The sequence below is a fragment of the Schistocerca cancellata genome, chromosome 4 (assembly GCF_023864275.1).
Source record: "Schistocerca cancellata isolate TAMUIC-IGC-003103 chromosome 4, iqSchCanc2.1, whole genome shotgun sequence".
Taxonomy (NCBI): domain Eukaryota; kingdom Metazoa; phylum Arthropoda; class Insecta; order Orthoptera; family Acrididae; genus Schistocerca; species Schistocerca cancellata.
This window is the reverse complement of record NC_064629.1, coordinates 419,710,856-419,733,632: the sequence shown is the minus strand read 5'-3', so window position 1 is coordinate 419,733,632 and position 22,777 is coordinate 419,710,856. Positions and strand designations below refer to the sequence as shown.

At 36.0% G+C, this 22,777-nt stretch overlaps 1 protein-coding gene across 1 annotated transcript in view; it reads right to left on the bottom strand.

Moving 5' to 3' along the window:
* The window catches only part of LOC126183408 (calcium-dependent secretion activator-like), a 1,473,721-nt gene that overhangs the window by 278,413 nt on the left and 1,172,531 nt on the right, over positions 1–22,777 (bottom strand). Inside the window, exon 24 of the mRNA XM_049925356.1 lies at positions 21,147–21,259. Coding sequence (XP_049781313.1) covers positions 21,147–21,259 — 113 coding nt within the window. The remainder of the gene's footprint in view (positions 1–21,146; positions 21,260–22,777) is intronic.

The following is a 22,777-nucleotide window of genomic DNA, read 5'->3' as shown; positions in this document are numbered from 1 at the left end:
ATTTAGCAATACTGCAGCCAGTACCAGTGTCAGATCTCCTAACTCCCTCCCTCATTTTTTGTGGGAGTAATGTCCAGCCTGGATGACTGTTATTCAGGTAGGGGGTTGTAACTTCACATTTACTGGTGAGGTCATCTCTGCCACTTTCCCTTTGGAACTTCCTTCACTGTGGTCATCACTTGTATGGGTTCTGTCCACCATTAGCAGAAAACTATGTGTCAATCATATCCCCAATTGACTGCATACCAAGCCAATGGATCAATCACAAGTTTTGACCAAACTAATGGAACACCATACACTGAAAGGTGGATGGTATAGGAATTTAAAAAAAATAGTGTGCAAGGTGTATATAGTGGTACTGTGCAAGTAGGCACAGAAAAATGTAGTTAAAATAAAAGCACATTTTTTTTCAGTAGTTCAAGATATTCAGCAGCAGCCTGGAATTGAGAAGAACAAATTCCTCAGAAGGGAAAGAACTGTTGCAGCGTCAGTCTTATAGAGGCAACAGCAGAGAAGATGGGCCAGGCAATTCCATAATTTTGTGGTTGTGTACTGCAGTAATGCTGACATTATGTTCTGCAATGCAGTGGTGAAACTTAGCAGTGGGCTGGATTGCTGTATACTGTAGCATAAAGCAATATTTTACAGCCAGCTACACAGGGGAACAGAGAACCTGTCACAATTTGCCAAGCCATGGCAAGTATATATGCCACCATTTCAGCCATTAGCTTCTTTCCATTGGCACAATGGATTTATTTGGCATAGTCTCTGCACTAGACATGAGTCAGATGTGCAACCAAGCAACTACAGCTTCACTGAGCAGCACTATCAACTAGATGAAGCTCCTTGTCTATGAGCCATCAGCAATCGCTGATGGTTCCAGGCTTTGAAGTTGTCTACTGAGGTGAGGCCTCTCACTGATTACCATCACCAGAGACTCCTGGGTCCATCCTGGGATGTCTACACGTCTACCTTTAGTTGTGGGTGGAGTACACCATTCCAGCCACATTATTGCAGGGCCACAATCTCTGCCAACCACTGTTGTGCTGTTTCAGCATTCTGGTGCCTAAGTGGACTCATCTGTTGCTGCTAACCAAGGTCAGAATCTGAGCCACATCTATTCACCAACTGCATGAGAAACTTTGAATAAAATAGAGTGTTTTATTGGAGCAGCAGTATTGACTCTGTGCTCTCATCAATACTTGAAGATCACATCCCACCAACCTTCTGCACATGTCATTCTTGGCCCATATGAGATCATCCTGCAGTACTGGTGTCAGTGTAGAGGTCAACAAAAACATGACACCATCACAGTATTTTGAAAATTTGATTATATTAATAAAATGAAGACTATCTACAGATCAAAGGATAAATAAATGTGGCCTGAATTACCACATATAGTCTCCCGATATTTTGTAACAGAGGTAAATTTTGTAATATTTCAATATGTAAATTTTTAACAGGCGATCAAATCATACTGTTAACAATGGTTGAGTGCCTTTACTTGTTGACAGTTCCTTAATACAATAGCATTCTTAGTTCAGGAAGAGTCTTGTGGCTATATTACCAAATAGTTAAAGGAAAATGACAGATAAATTAGTTTTCTAACATAATAGAATCTTGTAAAACTGTGTGGAATAAATTTAAGATGATGTGAAAATATTTCAACGAAAACTTTCAAAGAAGTGTTCTTTGTCTCTTTCTCTCTCCCTACTACCTCTCTCTGTCCCTCGCTATCTCTCTCTCTCTCTCTCTCTCTCTCTCTCTCTCCCCCCCTGGCTCTCTCCCCCTGTCAATCCAATAAATGGTTTTACAAAGTAACTTCCCTTCCAGGCCAATATTTTGTTATAAAACATAAGGGGTGATCAAACACTTCTCATTTGAGGGCATTGCTGCATTGTATATGCAATGTAGTGTGACTCCAATGCAGATATATAAGCACCAATATGTAGGGAAGTGATTTGTGTGGCATTCGTGCCTTTCCAAGGTGAGTGTGGTAAATGCATAAATATGTACTATGGCAGTGTTATTACCAAATGTGTCCAAACAGGGCTAACACAATGTGATTATTTTCTTGGTTGTCAAAGGACTAATACTGGTAGAAATTCATTGGAGAATAGAGAATGTGTATAGGCAGCATGGCTGTTGAAAACCATCATCCAAGAAAACTGTGAGAATGAGTGTTGCTATTTCAGGATAATGCATGTCCTCATATTTCAAATAATGTAACACAGTAGTTACACATACTGAAAAGAGAGACACTCAAGCAGCTGCCATAAGTTCTGACATCTCCTCATTTGATTATCATGCATACAGTTCCTTCACAAATGCCTTGAAGGGTCAATGATTGCTGTCTGACAAAAATGTTCAGCAGGCAGTTATAGACATCTTCACACAGCAGGACATAGTGTTTTATGAAATTGGTGTCTTCACTCTAGTGTATCAGTTGGACAGTTGCCTCAATGCTCAGAATGATTTTGCCTGGTTTACATATGATTCTGGACTGTATGGTCTCAGAGTGGAAACTTTTTGATTGCTCCTACGAAACTGTTATCAACAATAAATTTTGTTCCTAGGAGAGAAAGGCTACATATAATACTGGTGGACATTGTAGTACAAAACAAACTTGCACTAAACTTCTATGATCTCACTAAAAGAATTCTGAGTTGAGTCAGCTGAGTGAGGTGGCACAGTGGTAAGACACTGAGCTCATAATTCAGACCATAATTCTAGTCATCCATGTTTTGCTTTTTTGGATTCTCCCTAAACCACTTAAAGCAAATTTGTGATGGTTCCTTTGAACTTAGATGTCTAATATACTTCCCCTTTGTTTCCCAATCCCAGCTTATGCTCTGTCTCTAATGTCCTCATGTTTACTACTTATATCCATTTTTGATTTGGCAAATCCAATCTTGTTGTCTGCAGACAAGGTACTGATGGTATTAGAGGTTATGCTCTTCTGTTGCTTACTTCATATCTGTGTAACACAAGACAGAGAGTAACCATCTACTGAAATGTAGGTAATTCTGTAAGGTAAATTAGGATACATTGCTATTAACTTCACAGAGGAGACAAACAGCCACAGCTGTAGAATATTATTATGCTATTGGATGAAGTCCTATACAGATGCAAACACACATACACATGCATTATACACACAGAACTTGCAAACAATGGCCACTGTCATCTCCTGCACTAAGAACATGTGCTTGTGAGTTGTGTGTATGTGTGTGTGTGTGTGTGTGTGTGTGTGTGTGTGTGTGTCCACATATGGTGAAGGACTTAATACAGTAGCTTAATAATATCCTAGTCCGCTTTTAAATATGGCTGTCTGTCACTCAGTGTCTCCTTTATGAGGTGAATGGCAACATATTGTAATTCATATTGTTGTAATTTTATCCTGGATTTTACATTGTTCAAATACAGGATATTGTGAGAGCTTCTAACCAAAGGATATGAATTCTACAGGCAGCAACTTTGGAGTCACTGATTTCTTGGGTGTTTTGTTTCACCTTTGCTATGTAACTGAGCTTCAGTATAGTCTTGCAACCAACTTCTGCTAATACATCTGAACTTGTGCCCATGATTGTATTACTAAAGTCACGCAATTTCATTCTCTTAGCCTACCAAAGTTATTCTGCATACCCAATCATATGGACTTGCTAGAATTTTATCACTCTAAATACCATAATGCAAGTGTCTGTCAGTGTTCTATTTTATATCTTGTTCTGCTCCTAAACTATGTTAATGATTCATCCAATAATGTAAACATTCTATTGCTTTCATTTGCAGATGATATGTTTGTATTTCTAAATAAACAAGATACAAAGAAACTACATGACTACTTCTTCATAACACTCATTACTGATGAAACAGTGTTCCACTTAAATGGGTTATATCTGAAAATCTCCAAAACTTTTATGGTACTGTTGTGGACAACACAGTTGTGCAGCCAAGAATTAAAAACTAAATTATAAAAATAACCAAGACAGATAGAAGTGGACTTTCATGAGTTCCTATGAGTAACTGTAGACAAGAATTGAACTGAACTTTAACTAAAGCACACATGTTGCATTACTAGCAATTTTTGAAATGCAACAATTATGCAAATTAATTGACATGACACTACATGGAAAATGGCGTGGCACTGCACACTGAATAATTATAAATATATTATATCCTGATTTGGCTAATCTCACATAGAACTATGTAACATAGAATTGTGGGGAACCAAGAGTTGTTTATTTAACAGTTTGTTGTCCCCAAGTCCATTCAAATATTGCTGGTTTCAGTTTACAAACAATTCATTTTTAGTTATGTTCTTGTTACAAAGTATCTGAACAGTTCAGGAGCTATACGTTTAACACACATCAAAGAAGGCTACTTAGCTATTAAAATAATAAGCTTTTGTAATGGAGATATACTTGAAAATGGATTGTTTGCAATTCAGAACTAGTAATATCTGATTAGACATTGCAATCCAAGATTGCTCAATAAAATTTGGTTACTGATACAATGGCAACAGTTCTCTTCATGACATAAAAACCTAACTCTTGTGAAAATGTGTATTACATATAGATGAAAATCATGTAATGCATTTTAAAAAATCTCAAATCATTAAGGTTTCCCTTATTACAATAATATGAAACAGTAGTGTATTTGTACAATGAGGAGTGTTTTGAGTCAGTCACAGGATTTTAAAAGTCATTACAGTAGCCAATTTCAATGTGGTTTTAGGAGGTTCCATATAATTATCTAATCAGTTGCTAGCATTTAGTTACAATTCATTCAAACTGTTAAAAAAGTAGCTTCAGACATGCATTTTGCTCAATTTTCATTGAAAATTAAACAAAACAATAGAAACTTGAGGTAGCAATATTAACAATGTAGGAGAAGACAGCTTGCTACTTACTGTAAAGAAGACACATCAAGTTGCAGACAGGTACAATTTAAAGACAATCATATATAGCTTTCGGCCACAGCCTTTGTCAATAAAAGAGACACACAAATGCAACATTCTGGTGTGTGTGTGTGTGTGTGTGTGTGTGTGTGTGTGTGTGTGTGTGTGTTTTACTGAAAAAGGCAGTGGCCAAAAACTATATTTGAGTGGTTTTTTAATTGTGTCTGTCTGCAACTTGACGGGTTTTCTTTATGGTAAGTAGCAATCCTTCTTTTCTACATTGTTGAACATAAAATAATTTATGTAACATAAAATACAAAAAAATAAAGCAATAAATCCCTTCATCAACACATGTTAAAGTCTGCAATAAAATAAATTCTTATGAGTAGAATGACAAAAAAATAAATGTTTTTTAAAGTTTATTTCACTTTGAAGGGAGTTAATATTGCATTCCTTCTCGTTACTTTTGTTGCTAGCCAACAGGTTTTTCTCAACCATTCTGTTTTTTTTCTAATTTTCAGTGTTATACTAACATTATTGGTGAATGAGTAAAAATGTTCTTGTTTCAATGATGAGAAGCATAAAAATTTTAAATCACTGAAATTACTAATGAAATAAGTATACCACTTTGGTATCAAAGTAATTCATCTTAAAACCCTTGAAATACAATACATTTTCTGCATATTCTGCTAGTTTTGTTACTTATGGCTCAAAAGATTCTAAAACTACTTGAAACACTTATATCAAAAATGGAAATTTTAGAATGTTGCCTTCTCTTTGACAATTTTCTGTGGATACCTGTGCACTGGAAAAATAGTGGTAGAATAGAGAACTACAGAGTGTCCATAACTAGGGGTGCAAAGTCAATAAGTCATTTTTTATTTCTTATGTTATGGCTATTTGTACCATAGTTCAATTGAAAAGAACTCAGGATACTGTGTTTTCTGATAAAGAATTAATATGTCAGACATGCATATTCACTACTTTTAACTCAGCTTTGTGATAAAATATCCTATCTTAAAGTCCCAATGTCACCCAACATTATTCTCTAGCTTCCATATCATAGTTACTTCAGTCAATCTTCCTTATCTCTTATCTCTCTTACTTCACAGCCTTGCTTTTCATTTCCATTTTTAATTTATTTTTATTGCCATTCTGAAGTTCAGTTAAGTAATGATATAAAAGAAAAGTGTCCAAGTTACCAAAATGATACATTTACGGCAAAATATATGTATGCTATCAGTGACAGTAATGTGTATATCATATGGGTATAGCAAAATTTGACAAGTTAAGAGAAATACAAAACAAAAGGAATGGGCATGGCATGGTTATTGTAAGCAAAACATCATGTTATATCTCAAATATGACACTCATTTAAGCCAAAAACTCATGCAGAAAGACTGCATAAATGAAGCCATCACAGTGTTGATATGTAAGATCATATATCTGAAATATGAAACAATATCTACACATCTCCATATACCATATATTCTGCAAGCCCATGTGAAGCTCGTAGTCTGGGCTTCTTAAAATTGTGCCACATGTTAATGTTTCTTCCCAGTCTAATTATGAATGGGTTTCAGGAATCTGAATACCTAAGATCCTCTGTGCACCCTGTAACTAGGCCAATCTTATCCCTGAATTTTCTGTTGGATCAATACAGAAGGAGCTGAAGTATATGTCTAGATTCATTGTTCAATACAGATTCCTAAAACTAAATAAGAAGTGGAGTGCTTTCCCAATAGCTGGGCTGAGACGTGGGCTGAAGTTTGTGTTAGGCAGCTGTGTCACCCACAATACTGAGGTGTACTGGATAACACATCTGTCTTGTAAGTAGAAGACCTGGGTTCAACTCCTAACCATGACAAATTTCAACTCATTAGTTCAGCCTCTATTCTCACTGTAAATAGGAAGTGTTTCACAGGATTATTGGCATCTATCTTTAAGCTATCTGTGAGTTCAGATTTTTCAGCATTTCCATGATACTTTTTTGGGTGTCAGAAAACCTGTGACTTCTTTGAATATGTTCATTGTCATCCGTTTGTCCTATGGGTATAGATTCCAAACACCAGAGCAGTACATTAAGATGCAGTGCACAAGTGTCCTCTGAATAGGGTTCTTTGATGGCTGACTTCATTTTTTCATTTTCCGAATATTCTGTCAATGAACCAAAGCCTTAACTTATCTTACCTGTTGTGATAACTGTGTGACCATTTCATTTGATACTCATACAAATTTTGTATCCAAATATTTGAATGAGTTTACTCTCAGTCCCATTGTCACTCATTGATACTGTAGTTACAGAATACTGATTTTCTGCATATTGTGAAGGGTACAAAGTTAAATTTCTGTACATTTAAAGCAGTGCTAGACTTCATTCAGGCTGGGTGTGCAGGCCACTTGTGGGCCGTGGCTCAGCCTGTCTTTGCTTTTATCATTCTTCCTGGGAGTGCTCTGTTCAGTGTGAAATTTGATTTGGTATTGTGGTGTTGGCACAACGCTCTTCAATCTTACAGAATTGTGGCTTCAGTACTGTTTACCCTTTTCTATTTGTTTGTAGTATGAAGGACGTTCACAGGTGCAATTGGATATTTGCACAAAAAGAGGCAGCCTACTGAACTATTATCACAAGCCTTTAAAATGAGTGGGAATGAGAGAAGAGGATGATGAGGATTCTCAGCATATATTATGGAGTTGCATAAGCAACAGATACTGCAAACTAACCATTAATTCTTATTACAAGACCATACAGATGAAAGGAGAATTATATAAATGCAGGAAATGAAGCAGTAAAAGGAATGTTTAAAAAATCAGATTGACAGGAAGTGTAATATAGCTAAGCAGGAAGATAAGTGTAAGGACTTAAAAGCATACTGATAGATACTACCTACAAGAAAATTAAAGAGGCGTTCGGGGAAAAAAGATGCAGCCATATGTACAGGGTTATTACAAATGATTGAAGCGATTTCACAGCTCTACAATAACTTTATTATTTGAGATATTTTCACAATGCTTTGCACACACATACAAAAACTCAAAAAGTTTTTTTAGGCATTCACAAATGTCCGATATGTGCCCCTTTAGTGATTCGGCAGACATCAAGCCGATAATCAAGTTCCTCCCACACTCGGCGCAGCATGTCCCCATCAATGAGTTTGAAAGCATTGTTGATGCGAGTTCGCAGTTCTGGCACGTTTCTTGGTAGAGGAGGTTTAAACACTGAATCTTTCACATCACTATGCATGAAACTTGCCCGCACGCGTTCAACCGTTTCTTCGCTCACTGCAGGCCGACCCGTTGATTTCCCCTTACAGAGGCATCCAGAAGCTTTAAACTGCACATACCATCGCCGAATGGAGTTAGCAGTTGGTGGATCTTTGTTGAACTTCATCCTGAAGTGATGTTGCACTGTTATGACTGACTGATGTGAGTGCGTTTCAAGCACGACATATGCTTTCTTGGCTCCTGTTGCCATTTTGTCTCACTGTGCTCTCGAGCGCTCTGGCGGCAGAAACCTGAAGTGCGGCTTCAGCCGAACAAAACTTTATGAGTTTTTCTACGTATCTGTAGTGTGTCGTGACCATATGTCAATGAATGGAGCTACAGCAAATTTATGAAATCGCTTCAATCATTTGTAATAGCCCTGTATATCAAGAGCACAGATGGAAAACCAGTCCTAAGCAAAGAAGGGAAAGCAGAAAGATGGAAGGAGTATATACTGCATCTATACAAACCATATGAACTTGATGGAAATGTTATAGAAATTGAAGTGGACATAGATGAGGATGAGATAAGAGATATGATACAGTGAGATGGATCTGACACAGCTCTGAAAGATAAGTTGAAATAAGGCCCCAGGAGTAGACGATATTCCGTCAGAACTTGGTACAAATGGCTCTGAGCACTATGGGACTCAACTGCTGTGGTCATCAGTCCCCTAGAACTTAGAACTACTTAAATCTAACTAACATAAGGACATCACACACACCCATGCCCGAGGCAGGATTCGAACCTGCGACCGTAGCAGCAGCAGCGCGGCTCCGGACTGGAGCACCTAGAACCGCACGGCCAATGCGGCCGGCTTTCCATCAGAACTACTGAGAGCATTAGGAGCGCCAGCCATGACAAAACTCTTCCATCTGGTGTGCATGATGTATAAGAGAGGCAAAATCTCCTCAGACTTAAAGAAGAATGTAATAATTCCAATTTGAAAGAAAGCAGTTGCTGACAGGTATGAAAATTGCCAAACTGTCAGTTTAATAAGTCATGATTGCAAAATACTAACACAAATTATGTAAAGAAAAATGTAAAAACTGACAGAAGCCAACCTTTTGGTAGATCAGTTTGGGTACCAGAGAAATGTAGAAACATATGAGGCAGTACTGGCCCTACGACTTATCTTGGAAGGTAGGTTAAGGGGAGGCAAACCTATGTTTGTAGCATTTGCAGACATAGAGAAAGCTTTTGACAATCTTGACTCTCTGTGAATTTCTGAAGTTAACAAGGGTAAAATGAAGGGAGTGAAAGACTATTTACAAATTGTACAGAAACCAGATGTCAGTATAAGAGTTGAGGGGTATGAAAGGGAAGCAGTGTTCGAGAAGAGAGTCAGACAGGGTTGTAGCCTATATGCACTTTGTTCTCCATTTGTAGGCATGCAGAAAGTGAAGCAATGAGTGGTATGAATAGCAAAATTTGTGAAGTCACATGCATTATTCCACTCTCAGTTGCAACAGTGGTTGATGGAATTGAACAGAGTATGGAGACCTTACACACTACTGCAAAGTAGATGAGCTAAGTCAAGGGGAGCATCTGAAACAATTCTCTGTTTAAAAATTGCTATTGTTGAATTTATGAAGGAAAAAGTAATGCAGGAATGAAAAATGGAACATCTAGAATTGACTGTTGACTTCACATTTTAAGTGGGCTTGACTGTACAGTTACCACAGAAAGACATTGCAGGGAGCAAAATAACTCATTTCTGATCTGATGGGGATACACTTAACAAGATAATCACATTATAGAAGGGACACTTTCTGACAAGCACAGTCCAGTTCCTGAAGATTCCTGCTGTTAAAAGAAAGACAAGGTTTGAAGAATTCACTGTTTCATTAAGAGAATTACGGGGACACACTGTCAGTCTTACATCTGCTTCTGAGCAATTTATGAGACCATTTTCTGTTTCAGTTGAAAGCTCCCCTGTGCATGTGCTGATGTATCTAATTGACCTGCAAGGTAATCCCTATTTTAATCATAAATCCTTTTGTGTTAAAACTATCCAGGATGTCAGGGTTAACAGTGCTGACGCCACAATTCTTATGGACTCAAGGTAGTTGTGCTGACTGAAAAACACCAAACTGCAATACTAAATGAAATGTTATGCTGTACAGTGTTCTTCCAGGAAGGAATCAGCAAAGCCAAGACATTCTGAGCTGTGGCCTGGACACCTGGTCTGCATGAAGTTGGGCACACTGTGACTGACCGTGCTTTCAATGTGCAGAAATGTAACTTTGTGCATTTCACAATATGCAGGAAATCAGTATTCTGTAACTACAATATTGATGAGTGACAATGGGACTGAGTGTAAACTCATACAAATACATGGGTGGAAAAATTTCTATGGGTCTCGAGTGGAATGCTCACATAGTTGCCACAACAGGTAAAAGCAGGTTAAGACTTTGATTAATTAACAGACTATTTGGAAAATGGAGTCAGCCTGCAAAGAAGACTGCTTAGGAAACTCTTGTGTGCCATGTCTTAATATATTGCTCTGGTGATTGGAATTTATACCAGATAGGACAAACAGATGATACTGATCATATTCAAAGACATGTAACATGATTGGTCACAGGTTTTCTGACTCATGTAAGAATATCATGGAAATGCTGAAAATCTGATTTCACAGGTGACTTGACAATAGATACCAATAATCACATGAAACATTTCTTGCTTAGTTTTAGGAACTAATATTCAGCAAATAATCTAGAAGCATACTTCAGCTCCTTCTGTATTTATCCAACAGAAAATGGAAGAATGAGCTTGGCCTAGGTACAGGGTGCACAAAGGATTTTAAGCATTCATTCTTCCATAGCCCATTCATGACAAGAATGGGAAGAAATATTAACTTGTGTACAATTTTAAGTAGCCCGAACCATGAAATTCATATAAATTTGCAGAACATGTATGTAGATGTGAAGTTATTGTTTCAGGTATCAGGTATATGATCTAGTGTATTAACACAGTTTTTCATGCAATCTTACTGCATGAGTTTTTGGTCTAAACAAGTGTCATATTCAAGATATACCCTAATGTTTTACTTACAACGAAAGTGCATATAGCTATTCTGATTCACCATCTTATATATAAAGTATAAAATTCCCTTTGCTTCACATTTCTCTTGACTTGTCTGCTTTTGATAAACACATTTGCATCACTTTCAGTATTATGCTCATGACATACACATATTTCTTCAGTAAATATTTTGAGAACTTGTCCATTTTTCATTTATATCACTAATTAACTGAGCTGCTAGCTCCCAAAAAACTCAGACACTTTTGTTTTTTGTCATTGGTTAACTGAATCAGTTCAGCTTACAAGAAAAAATCACATCTAAGTTCTGTAAAATGTGATAGTGGCTGGATGCATTATTAAACATTTTAAATGAATACTTGAGTTTGATTCACAGGATTAATGCAGAGTCTATCAAAAAGACCTTCAAATCATGCATAAAAGGCACATTAAAGTTCAGTAGCATAATAAAAACGTAGTCCCACCAAACTGAATATTCTCATCCTTACACGGAATACTGTTGTTGTTGTTGTGGTCTTCAGTCCTGAGACTGGTTTGATATAGCTCTCCATGCTACTCTATCCTGTGCAAGCTCCTTCATCTCCCAGTACTTACTGCAACCTACATCCTACTGAATCTGCTTAGTGTTTTCATCTCTTGGTCTCCCTCTACGATTTTTACCCTCCACACTGCCCTCCAGTACTAAATTGGTGATCCCTCGATGTCTCAGAACATGTCCTACCAACCGATCCCTTCTTCTAGTCAAGTTGTGCCACAAACTCCTCTTCTCCCCAATTCCATTCAATACCTCCTCATTAATTATGTGATCTATTCATCTAATCTTCAGCATTCTTATGTAGCACCACATTTCAAAAGCTTCTATTCTCTTCTTGTCTAAACTATTTATCGTCCACGTTTCACTTCCATACATGGCTACACTCCATACAAATACTTTAGGAAACGACTTCCTGACACTTAAATCTATACTTGATGTTAACAAATTTTTCTTCTTCAGAAACGCTTTCCTTGCAATTGCCAGTCTACATTTTATATCCTCTCTACTTCAACCATCATCAGTTATTTTGCTCCCCAAATAGCAAAACCTATTTACTACTTTAAGCGTCTCATTTCCTAATCTAATTCCCACAACATCACCCGATTTAATTCGACTACATTCCATTATCCTCATTTTGCTTTTGTTGATGTTCATCTTATATCCTCCTTTCAAGACACTGTCCCTGCTCTTCCAGGTCTTTTTCTGTCTCTGACAGAATTACAATGTCATTGGCGAACCTCAAAGTTTTTATTTATTCTTCATGGATTTTAATACCTACTCCAAATTTTTCTTTTGTTTCCTTTACTGCTTGCTCAATATACAGATTGAATAACATCTGGGAGAGGCTACAACCCTGTCTCACTCCCTTCCAAATCACTGCTTCCCTTTCATTCCCCTTGACTCTTATAACTGCCATCTGGTTTCTGTACAAAGTGTAAATTGCCTTTCGCTCCCTGTATTTTACCCCTGCCACCTTTATAATTTGAAAGAGAGTATTCCAGTTAACATTGTCAAAAGCTTTCTCTAAGTATACAAATGCTAGAAACGTAGGTTTGCCTTTCCTTAATCTTTCTTCTAAAATAAGTCATAAAGTCAGTATTGCCTCACGTGTTCCAATGCAGAATACTACTGACTTCTAAAAACTTTCCAGAACTCCATGTGTTTCACTGCACAATGACCATAAAGAAAGCTTTCAGTTAATTATGTATACATAGTCGCTGTTTAGGATAAAAAACTTCCAAATCCATGGAATTTTTTTATTTAATATGAAAAAGAACAAGGTTAAGAATGAAGTAATGAATAAAGTTCAACAGTTTCTCCTGGTTACTGTTTTTATCCATTATTTCTCATTCTACACTGCATTTAAAATTTTTGTATCATTATCTTTGCTGCATTGTTTCTCAGTTCATTATGAGGCAGGAGAGCTTCTGTAAAGTTTGGAAGGTAGGAGACCAGGTACTGGCAGAAGTAAAGTTGTGAGTACCGGGCGTGAGTCTTGCTTCGGTAGCTCAGTTGGTAGAGCACTTGCCCGCGAAAGGCAAAGGTCCCAAGTTCGAGTCTCGGTTGGGCACACAGTTTTAATCTGCCAGGAAGTTTCATAGCATTTGTTCCTTTGTTCCCTAATAATTTACTAACTGCTTCCTTGATTGATACTGAACTCTGCCTGTCACATTCATGTTCCATTCAAAGCTGGAATTGTACATCATTGTTTTAAAAATACAGATTTGACAAACATGAATTGTTTTGATTTGGCTTCTGTTAGCTGAGAAACAATCACAGATGTATTTGAAATACACTCCTTCCTTGGGTAAGGCATTCACAAACAATTTCATTAGGCCCAACTTCATTTGTTGAGGAAGGAGCAGAATTTACTTTGGGTTAAGCAGTACATGAAAAAATGTAGTCCTTTCCAGTTTATTTTACTTAGAACTATAACTGGGCTTTTATAATGTTTCTTAATATGTTGAGGGAAGGAAAAATGTATTTCCGCTGTGCAACAAAGAATTATTTCAGAAGAATCTATAAAGTCTCTGCTATTTCTTGTTATATTCAATTGCATATTTGTTCATCAGAGCAAACTACCTGAGTACTGTGTGAAATCTCTGTCTTCTTTGAAGCATTGAAAAAACATCTGCCCTCATGTTTTGTACACATAAAATTTTGTTCTGTTGTTAATAAGTTCTTTTCATTCTGCTCAGGATCAAGTACTTCAACATTTTCATTCATTGGGCTTAAAAACCTAACTGAATTATTTGGCCAAGTTTAAGTAAAGAACATTGTTTTAAACTGTCCTCTGATATTTCTAAAACAGAAACTAACAACTTATGTAACAAAAACTTTCAGGACAACTTTTACATCAACAACTAGCCATTATAATAAACACATGCAGAAAACAGTAGCAAAAATTAGCTTATATTGGAACTAAAATAACAGTTTCAGATAAAGAAGGAAACCCAAACAGCCTGTCACAGTGGTTGTGATATGCACTAACAGTGCAACCACAGATGTCAAAATTTCAACTTCATGTTATTAATAGAAATAGTAAATGAAGTATATATTATAAGAATTTCTAAAATAGGTCCATTTTTTAATTAATGAGTGTTAATTTTAAAAACAGAGTGGGTGATATGACTTTTTATTATCATACTATGTTTCAAAACATTAAAAACCACAGTTGCACACAATTTTTATTGACAATGATTTCTCACTATTAGCTTTTATTATTTTAACATTCCTTCTTATTTGCTCCAAACTGCCATTCTAGGGATTTAGATACTTCTGTTGTTATTATGATGTCTCTTTTCACACATTTCGTGCTTTTATTATATCAGAATATTATTATCCTTTCATAACTTTAATCTCAGGTCTATTTTCCAGGCTGAAGTTAATCTAAAACTCCTCCCACTTATTCTCCTTAACAATAATATCCTATACTTCTAGTTTAATTCTAAATGTGCTTCCACCAGAAACCTACAATTCTCTCCTGCAAACATAGCCTGAACAATTTCTTAAAAATCTCTTAAATATGAGCACCATCTTTAAAACCTAATATTACCAAGAATCATAAGGTTCAGGAAAATTATAGTGTCCTATATTGCTTTTCAAATGTTCTTTCCACTTTTAAAGACAGAATAAATGGAATTGACAGTAAGGCATTATAGGCCATGAGACCCCCATCTAGGGATGTTTGACCAACTGGTGCAACCCGTCTAGTTGGGAAATTTGCAAGTCTTTGTGATAAAGATGATATGAAATGATTAGGACAATGGAAACACCAAGTGACCCAGCAACAAATATTTCTGGCATAGTCCAAAAATGAACCCATAGCTCCACAATGTAGAGGAAGCAATGTGAACATCTAGATCAAGCGTTGCAGTTTTTACTAAAGATTATTTTAGTAAAGTCCTGACAAACTATATTTAATTTAATCTGGAGCTAGTTTTTCATTTCTGTTGCCATTTGCTGAGTATAATTATTTTCTGTCCATGTTTTTGGTTCTTATGTGGCTTGTGATTAATTTTTTGGGTCATTTTCTTTATAGATATAGTTTTATTGGACACATAGTATCTAATTAAGAACAGAAAGTAAACATATAAGTAGTTTCCTGAAGCACAGAGACACATAGGTTCAAAAAATGGGTCAAATGGCTCTGAGCACTATGGGACTAAACTTCTGAGGTCATCCGTCCCCTAGAACTTAGAGCTACTTAAACCTAACTAACCTAAGGACATCACACACATCCATGCCTGAGGCAGGATTCGAACCTGTGACCGTAGTGGTCGCGCGGTTCCAGACTGTAGCGTCTAGAACCGCTTGGACACTATGGCTGGCCGACACATAGGTTATTGACTGTCATTCATGCATTCAGATTTTCAGATAAGGATTTGGAAGGCAATTCTCCTTCCACTATATACTGCTTTCTACAGAGATTATTCATTGTTATCTGGCATAAAAGTTATATACCAACAAAATAAATGGGTCTAAATCACAATAGCATAGAGATTTTAGCTGGATAACATATTTAATAAGCAATTTTGCTGAATACATGATGACTGCAACACTAATTTTGCCCAGTGGTGCACCCACAGTGTCAGGTAGGAAACTCAGGAACCATCTGCTTTAAGCTTGTGACCCTCCAATCCTTTGTAAGACTCAGAGCCCCCTATCAACCTGCATCCACTCCTGTCAATATAACCACTCACCCAACTTAAATTACACTCCAGGTACAATGCAGTCAGCAGGGTCAATGAAACCACGCAGGTGTGTATGTATGCCTATGCTGTATGCACAAGTGTTTTCTGTAATACTTAACAGTACAGAAATACATCATCCAAAAGTTAGCAATGTTTGAGTCTCATTTATATGACTATCAACCACTCAATGCCTCAACTACACAGTGAGCTGTTACTTCAAATTAAACTGATTATCTAGACTTGAAAATCAAAAATTCATGTCAATAGTAATGTAAGAAAAAACTCCCATTGTAAACCAGGCTCCATTCTTACAGCATGAAAATTATTGTCTTCCCTGTTTATTAGAAATATTAAGCAAAAAACATTGTAGATATGCAACAGCTACTTAATACAACTATGAGATCAGCTGATTTGCCTCATGTAAGAAATGTTCTGCTGATTTCTTTATACTCATTTTATAATTTTTTTAAGGAGATTATAGCACATTAATTGTCAACAAAATATATAGAGGCAGTTTAGTGCAGATACTAACTACTTCTTGCAAATAATACACTGGAAAGCCAGAGACAGGTACTGGTGGAAGCAAAGCTGAGAGGACAGGTCATGAGTCTTGCTTGTGTAACTTGCTCAGTTGAGCACTTGCCCACAAAAGGCAATGATCATAGGTTTGAGTCCCAATTCAACACATAAATTTAACCTGCCAAGAAGTTTCAACTCATTTACGTGTTCCACACTCTTGAAGGTTCTGCCTTAAGATACGATCTACATAAAATATAGTATGAACAGAATAAAGAACCAATGAAACAACTAGTCAGTAAGTGAAAAGCAATTGTAGGAGCAACTTCATTCCTACATTTGTCAAACTGTAAGGATTATATGGGTGAAATAAAACTTTCAGTGTTGTATTCTTTTAGAACTTGCAAAAATACAAAGGAGTTACAGGTTGTTTGGGTCCTCACTCCACAAAAGATCAAATATTGTATGTTTATGTAATTTTCTCTCCCTTTCTGAAAGGAATAGCTTTGTTTTTGCACCTAACTGTGAGAAGTGAAACAGCAGTTATATGATCACTTACACCATTCTGCTTAATGCACGGTCATTGATCGAAGTAGAGAAAGATAAAGTTAGTGTGAATCATTAGCTCATGAGTGACATACTGTTGGTGCTGTACTCTCTTTGTGGTCTAAAAATGATTCATTATCTTAGACAACAAAATGAAGGTGGAATATATTGGCTCATGATCATTTAAAACCTTATATGCTGTCAAAAATCCAGCAAGAACTATATAATCTGTATGATGATAGCATTTTGCACTCTTTACTCTCAAAAAATCATTTACTGTCTACATTTTTCTTTGGCTTGGAGACAAATTATTTAAGTAGGAATGCTTCTCCCTTGTAGTGAATATAAAAATTATATTTTTCATGTCTGATAGGAAGCCTTCTAAATATGTGCTGCAATCTCACTACAAAAACTGTATCATATTGTGCAGTATCCACATTAATTCAACCAAAATTGCCCTGCATTTGATTGCTGCTGCCTGCAATTTCACTACCAAGGAAAGCATTCTCAGTGATGAATCTGATAACAAGATGCAAAAGCTGGGTTTCAGGCCATCAGTTATTGCCGAAAGTAAAGGGACAATGGAATTACTGAAGAAAATACTCTATAAAATTATAGCATTAAAATAGTTTTGTATGAGACTGGACAAATTTTTTCTGTCAGCTAAGAGTAGTTATCCCTTAAAAAAAAAAAAAAAAAAAAAAAAAAAAAACTTCTGTACAATGACATTGGACTGGACCTACTTTGATGTTTCTATGTACAGCTGTGTACTTGGTGACATGAGTAACACTTTACAGGACCATCATTAAAGCAAATAGTTTACAAACTGTAACCAACTTATGAAGCTGAATATCTGTTTGGACCAGTGCTCATTACAATAGTTAACACACACCATTGACCAGTAGATCATTTTATAACCAATTATGACCTCATTATTTCAGCAGACAGTATAAATGACCACCACTCAGATCATTTACATCACACGTAAGTGCGATAACTAAATACCAAATCAAAACAAAGAAAAATGTAAGAACAAAAGAGAATACTTTCTGCAGACAGTGTTTATATATTTTGATATAGTTTAAATCAAGATACCAGGAATCTGTAATTACTACCTTTCTTTTCAACTATAAATTAAATCTGTTCTTAGAAGTTGTGGTCAAGCACATAAACAGTGCCACATCATTAAAAAAGTTAACATTTTTAAAAATCAGTATTTCAAAGTGTAACCTATGCTGCTAGATGTTAAAACAAAAGAACTGAATGAAAAATTGAAAACATTTGTATCCTGCACATACCTCCTAACTTTTAAGTTGGAAATTTTGCTAATCAGTAAACATAATTGTCTCTTTGTGTTATATTACTAGCCATCAAACTAAAAAATAAATTAATAAGGAAAACAATCAGGCCAAGAATAACTGAAATATTAAATAAAAGATGGTATTAATTAGCAATAGAGAGTCAGATGTTGCCATGGCAGTATGGGACGAGATGTGCTTTATCTACTTTGGAGCTTCAGCTATCCTGGTTTTCCAAGTTGCCTTGAGCTTAACTTCCTTTGTCAGTGTGTTTCTACTAACATCAGTAGCAATATCATTAGGGATGAAGTAGTTAATTTGTTAACAGGGTGTCAGCTCCTGTAAATATTTTCTATAAGTTTTGTACAATTTTCAGCATCTACTACTAGGAAATTATTACATTTTGTTTTATTTTTCATTTCCTGTAGTACTTCGTGCAGTGATAGCAAACTTTTGCTGCATATCTAGGAAAAACAACTCTGTTCTAATATTTATATGCTATTTATGTTCAGTGAGTTGTCATTTACAAAACATGGAATATGTACCAAGTAACTGCAGAAACGTTCTGAGTTATTCCAGTTCAATTGCACAAAAAAGACATGAGAACATACTTTTAAAAAGCTGTTATCAACACTAGAAGAGCATTCCTTGCTGGACTAGCATCCTGGCAGAAAAGATATCACAGAGAAACCATTGAGATATAGCTTAGGAGATTGCATCCAGAAGTAATCCTTTATTCTGTATAATGGTGGGTGCTGTTTTAAATTTCATAGCAAATTAAAAGTGTGTGCTCAACTGTGTCTTGAACCTGGAACCTAGTCATTTATGATTAATACTTTAACCAATTGAAATACTCAGCCATGACTCACAAACTGTCCTTGTGGATTTACTTCTCTCGGTACATCAGCCTTACTTTCCAAGTTTCACAGACATTCTCTGGCATTTATTGCTGGACTAGCACTTTTGGAAAGAAGAATATTCCAGAGAAATAGATTAGCCATAACTTAGAGTAGTGTTTTCAAAATAAGTCATTCACTCTCCAGTGGTGTGTGTGCATTGTTTTCTAATTTCCATGAAGAATGCTCTTACCATCTGAGCTAGTCAAAACAGTGCAGATTCAGGTACAGAGTGAAAGATTCACTTAGGAAAGAATGCTCTAAGGCATGGTTAAGCACCTGCTACACAGTACTGTCTCTTCCAGGAGTGCTATCACAGCACAGTGAGCAGGAGACCTTCTGTGAAGTTTGGAAAAAGTGCAAGAGAGGTACTCACAGAAATAAAACTGTGATGAGTGGTCATGAGTTGTAACCAGACAGGAGAAACATTGTTCACAAATGGTAAGGTTCAGAGATCAATTCCCACATAGTTTTAACCTGTCAGGGAGTTCCAAAGGAGGAATATCTGCAGTTATAAGCTCAGCACTTGAAAGAACCTGAACACCTCAAGGAAGTATATACACTAAAGTTCTTTCATCTCCACTGATCACTTGTTAAGAAACTTGTTCTCTATGTGATATGTAACTGCACCAGCTGTATCCATAAGTTTGAAACTGGTGCTCCATACTAAAATTGCCAAATTTGTACCCTCATTTTTAGTTTTTAAATGTATTAATAATAAAATGTAATTCCATAGACGTAGACATAATTTGATGTTTTCCGCATTTAGTCTGATGTACACACATATCTATATTACTGACATACTATATCCAAAATTAGACTTCACTAATACATATTTCAGATACATTTAATTTGATTAATTTTTGTGACCATTCATTGAACATTAGTATTCCTTTGAGAAATATTAGTCACAACTCTTCACTGATGCCACAAACTTCAGGATACAACCTACATATAAAAATTCCCCTGTTTCTCCTACTGTAAACTGCATATTTTAAATAATGGAAGAGTTAAATTTAGCAACTTGCCATATAGTCAGGGACTGTGCAGCTGATTGTCTCATAAAAACACTGAAAAAGTAGATCAGCTATCTGATGATGTCATTCGTCAGGTTAACTAGTACAGAATACACTTATCCTAATTAAACATGCATGTGACTTTCCAAGCTAATTACATTGTACAAAAGTTGAGCTGTAGTGTTAGTACAATGAAACCAGCCTTGATTAAGTAACTCCACTAGAGTTTGTGTGTGTACATGTATTCTGTTATAGTTAGCTCCAAAGAAGGACAATATTTAAAATCCTAGGAACATTTTAAGCCTCATACATGTGCCTATTGAGCACTCACTGTCTCAGCTATACAATGAGGTGTTACTTTTATTCCCTCTATTATTTATATTTCACTTAGAACTTTCTATTCCCATACATACACCAATTATGTAAAAACTGTACAGTTGTATAACACCAGAAATGAAATATGTACTGGTAAATCAACACTTCATTGAAAACATTTTATAAACTATTCTTTTAATTGACAATAATCTATTTGAAATGGCTAAATGTCCTTATGTAAAAATTCATAAAAAATGTATTTACCATAGTGCAACCATAAATACATGAAACATTCCGCCACACAGAAGCACCCATGCACACACATACACATTGAATAAGCATTGAAATGATCTTGCAAACAATAATTTTATATGTAAATTATCTCTTTAATTCTCAGACCAATTTAATATCTATGTCATATAAGAACATTCAGTTCATAATAGCAAAGAGTTAAGATGAGAAGCCAACTTTACATACCTGTCCAAACTGATGTAAAGACCAAGGAGAACAAACTACTGAAATATGTTACTATACTATATGGTAATGTAGTGGCTACATATTAGTGTAGTTACTTTTAATGTCTATGACCATGACTGCACATAAACATTAAATGTAGCCATACCTCTGCATAATGCTCTTCATTTTGTTGGAGGAGGTCAACACATAACTCAGCAAGATGAATGAGATCTTCTAATTTTTTTCCAGGGGATACCACAATCTCACCACTTAAATCATCTGTAATTATAGAAAAAGCTCATGATACAACCTCAAATTCTGGTATATTAATTTAATCATCTGTTGCTTTTCCTTCTGACATAAAACAATATATGTTTGTGTAACTAAGTATTACCAAGAGGTCAGTATGGTCAGTGATCAACACAAGCATCATAATTAGGGATCTGAAAACAACTTTTTGTTACAAATGTGTATTCAGCGACACAATAAAATCTTTAGAAAGTGCTGTTTTCTGGGTATAAGGCTACATGCTAATGTACATTTCTGTGCCTTGTGTTTCATCTACTAATGCTGGAGTCATCCTGAAAGGCTATAAAGCCATGTTTAGCTATTTTTAGATCCAAACAAGCTGATCTCGCAGAGTAATGTATACATAGGTTGGAAATTGTTGGGTTGTAACATCATACAACTGCAGATAAAGAGTGCAGAACTGGTGACATTATTATGCTGCCTTTCAGTGCACCACTGTCTGCATATTAAGTCTCCTGGTAGAGTCTACTTGCAAAAATAATTGGGGAATGAATTCATTGCAACATGGTACTTGTATATCCAATTTCCAAGATTTCCAAATCTTTCATTATTCACCTTTTAGTATACAGGGTGGTCCATTGATCATGACCGGGCCAAATATCTCATGAAATAAGCATCAAACGAAAAAACTAAAAAGAAAGAAACTTGTCTAGCGTTTTTTTAAATAGGAACCCCAATTTTTTATTACATATTCTTGTAGTACTTAAATAAATATGAATGTTTTAGTTGGACCACCTTTTTCGCTTTGTGATAGATGGCACTGTACTAGTCACAAACATATGGCTCACAATTTTAGACAAACAGTTGGTATCAGGTAGGTTTTTTAAATTAAAATACAGAACGTAGGTATGTTTGAACATTTTATTTCGGTTGTTCCAATGTGATACATACACCTTTGTGAACTTATCATTTCTGAGAACACATGCTGTTACAGCGTGATTACCTGTAAATACCACATTAATGCAATAAATGCTCAAAATGATGTCCATCAACCTCAATGCATTTGGCAATACGTGTAACGTCATTCCTCTCAACAGCAAGTAGTTCGCCTTCCATAATGTTCGCACATACATTGACAATGCACTGTTGCATGTTGTCAGTCATTGTCGGTGGATCACAATAGCAAATATCCTTCAACTTTCCTCACAGAAAGAAATACAGGGACATCAGATCCGGTGAACATGTGGGCCATGTGCTTCGACGACCAATCCACCTGTCATGAAATATGCTATTCAATACCTCTTCAACCACACGTGAGCTATGTGCTGGACATCAATCATATTGGAAGTACATCACCATTCGCTGATGTTCCACTTGTTGCAGCCATGATGGATTTTCCATTGCCCAATAGTGCATACTATATTGGTTTACATTACCTCTGTTGGTGAATGATGCTTCGTTGCTAAAAACAACGTGTGCAAAAAATTTGTCATCATCTCATAATTTCTCTTGTGCCGAGTGGCAGAACTGTACATGATGTTCAAAGTC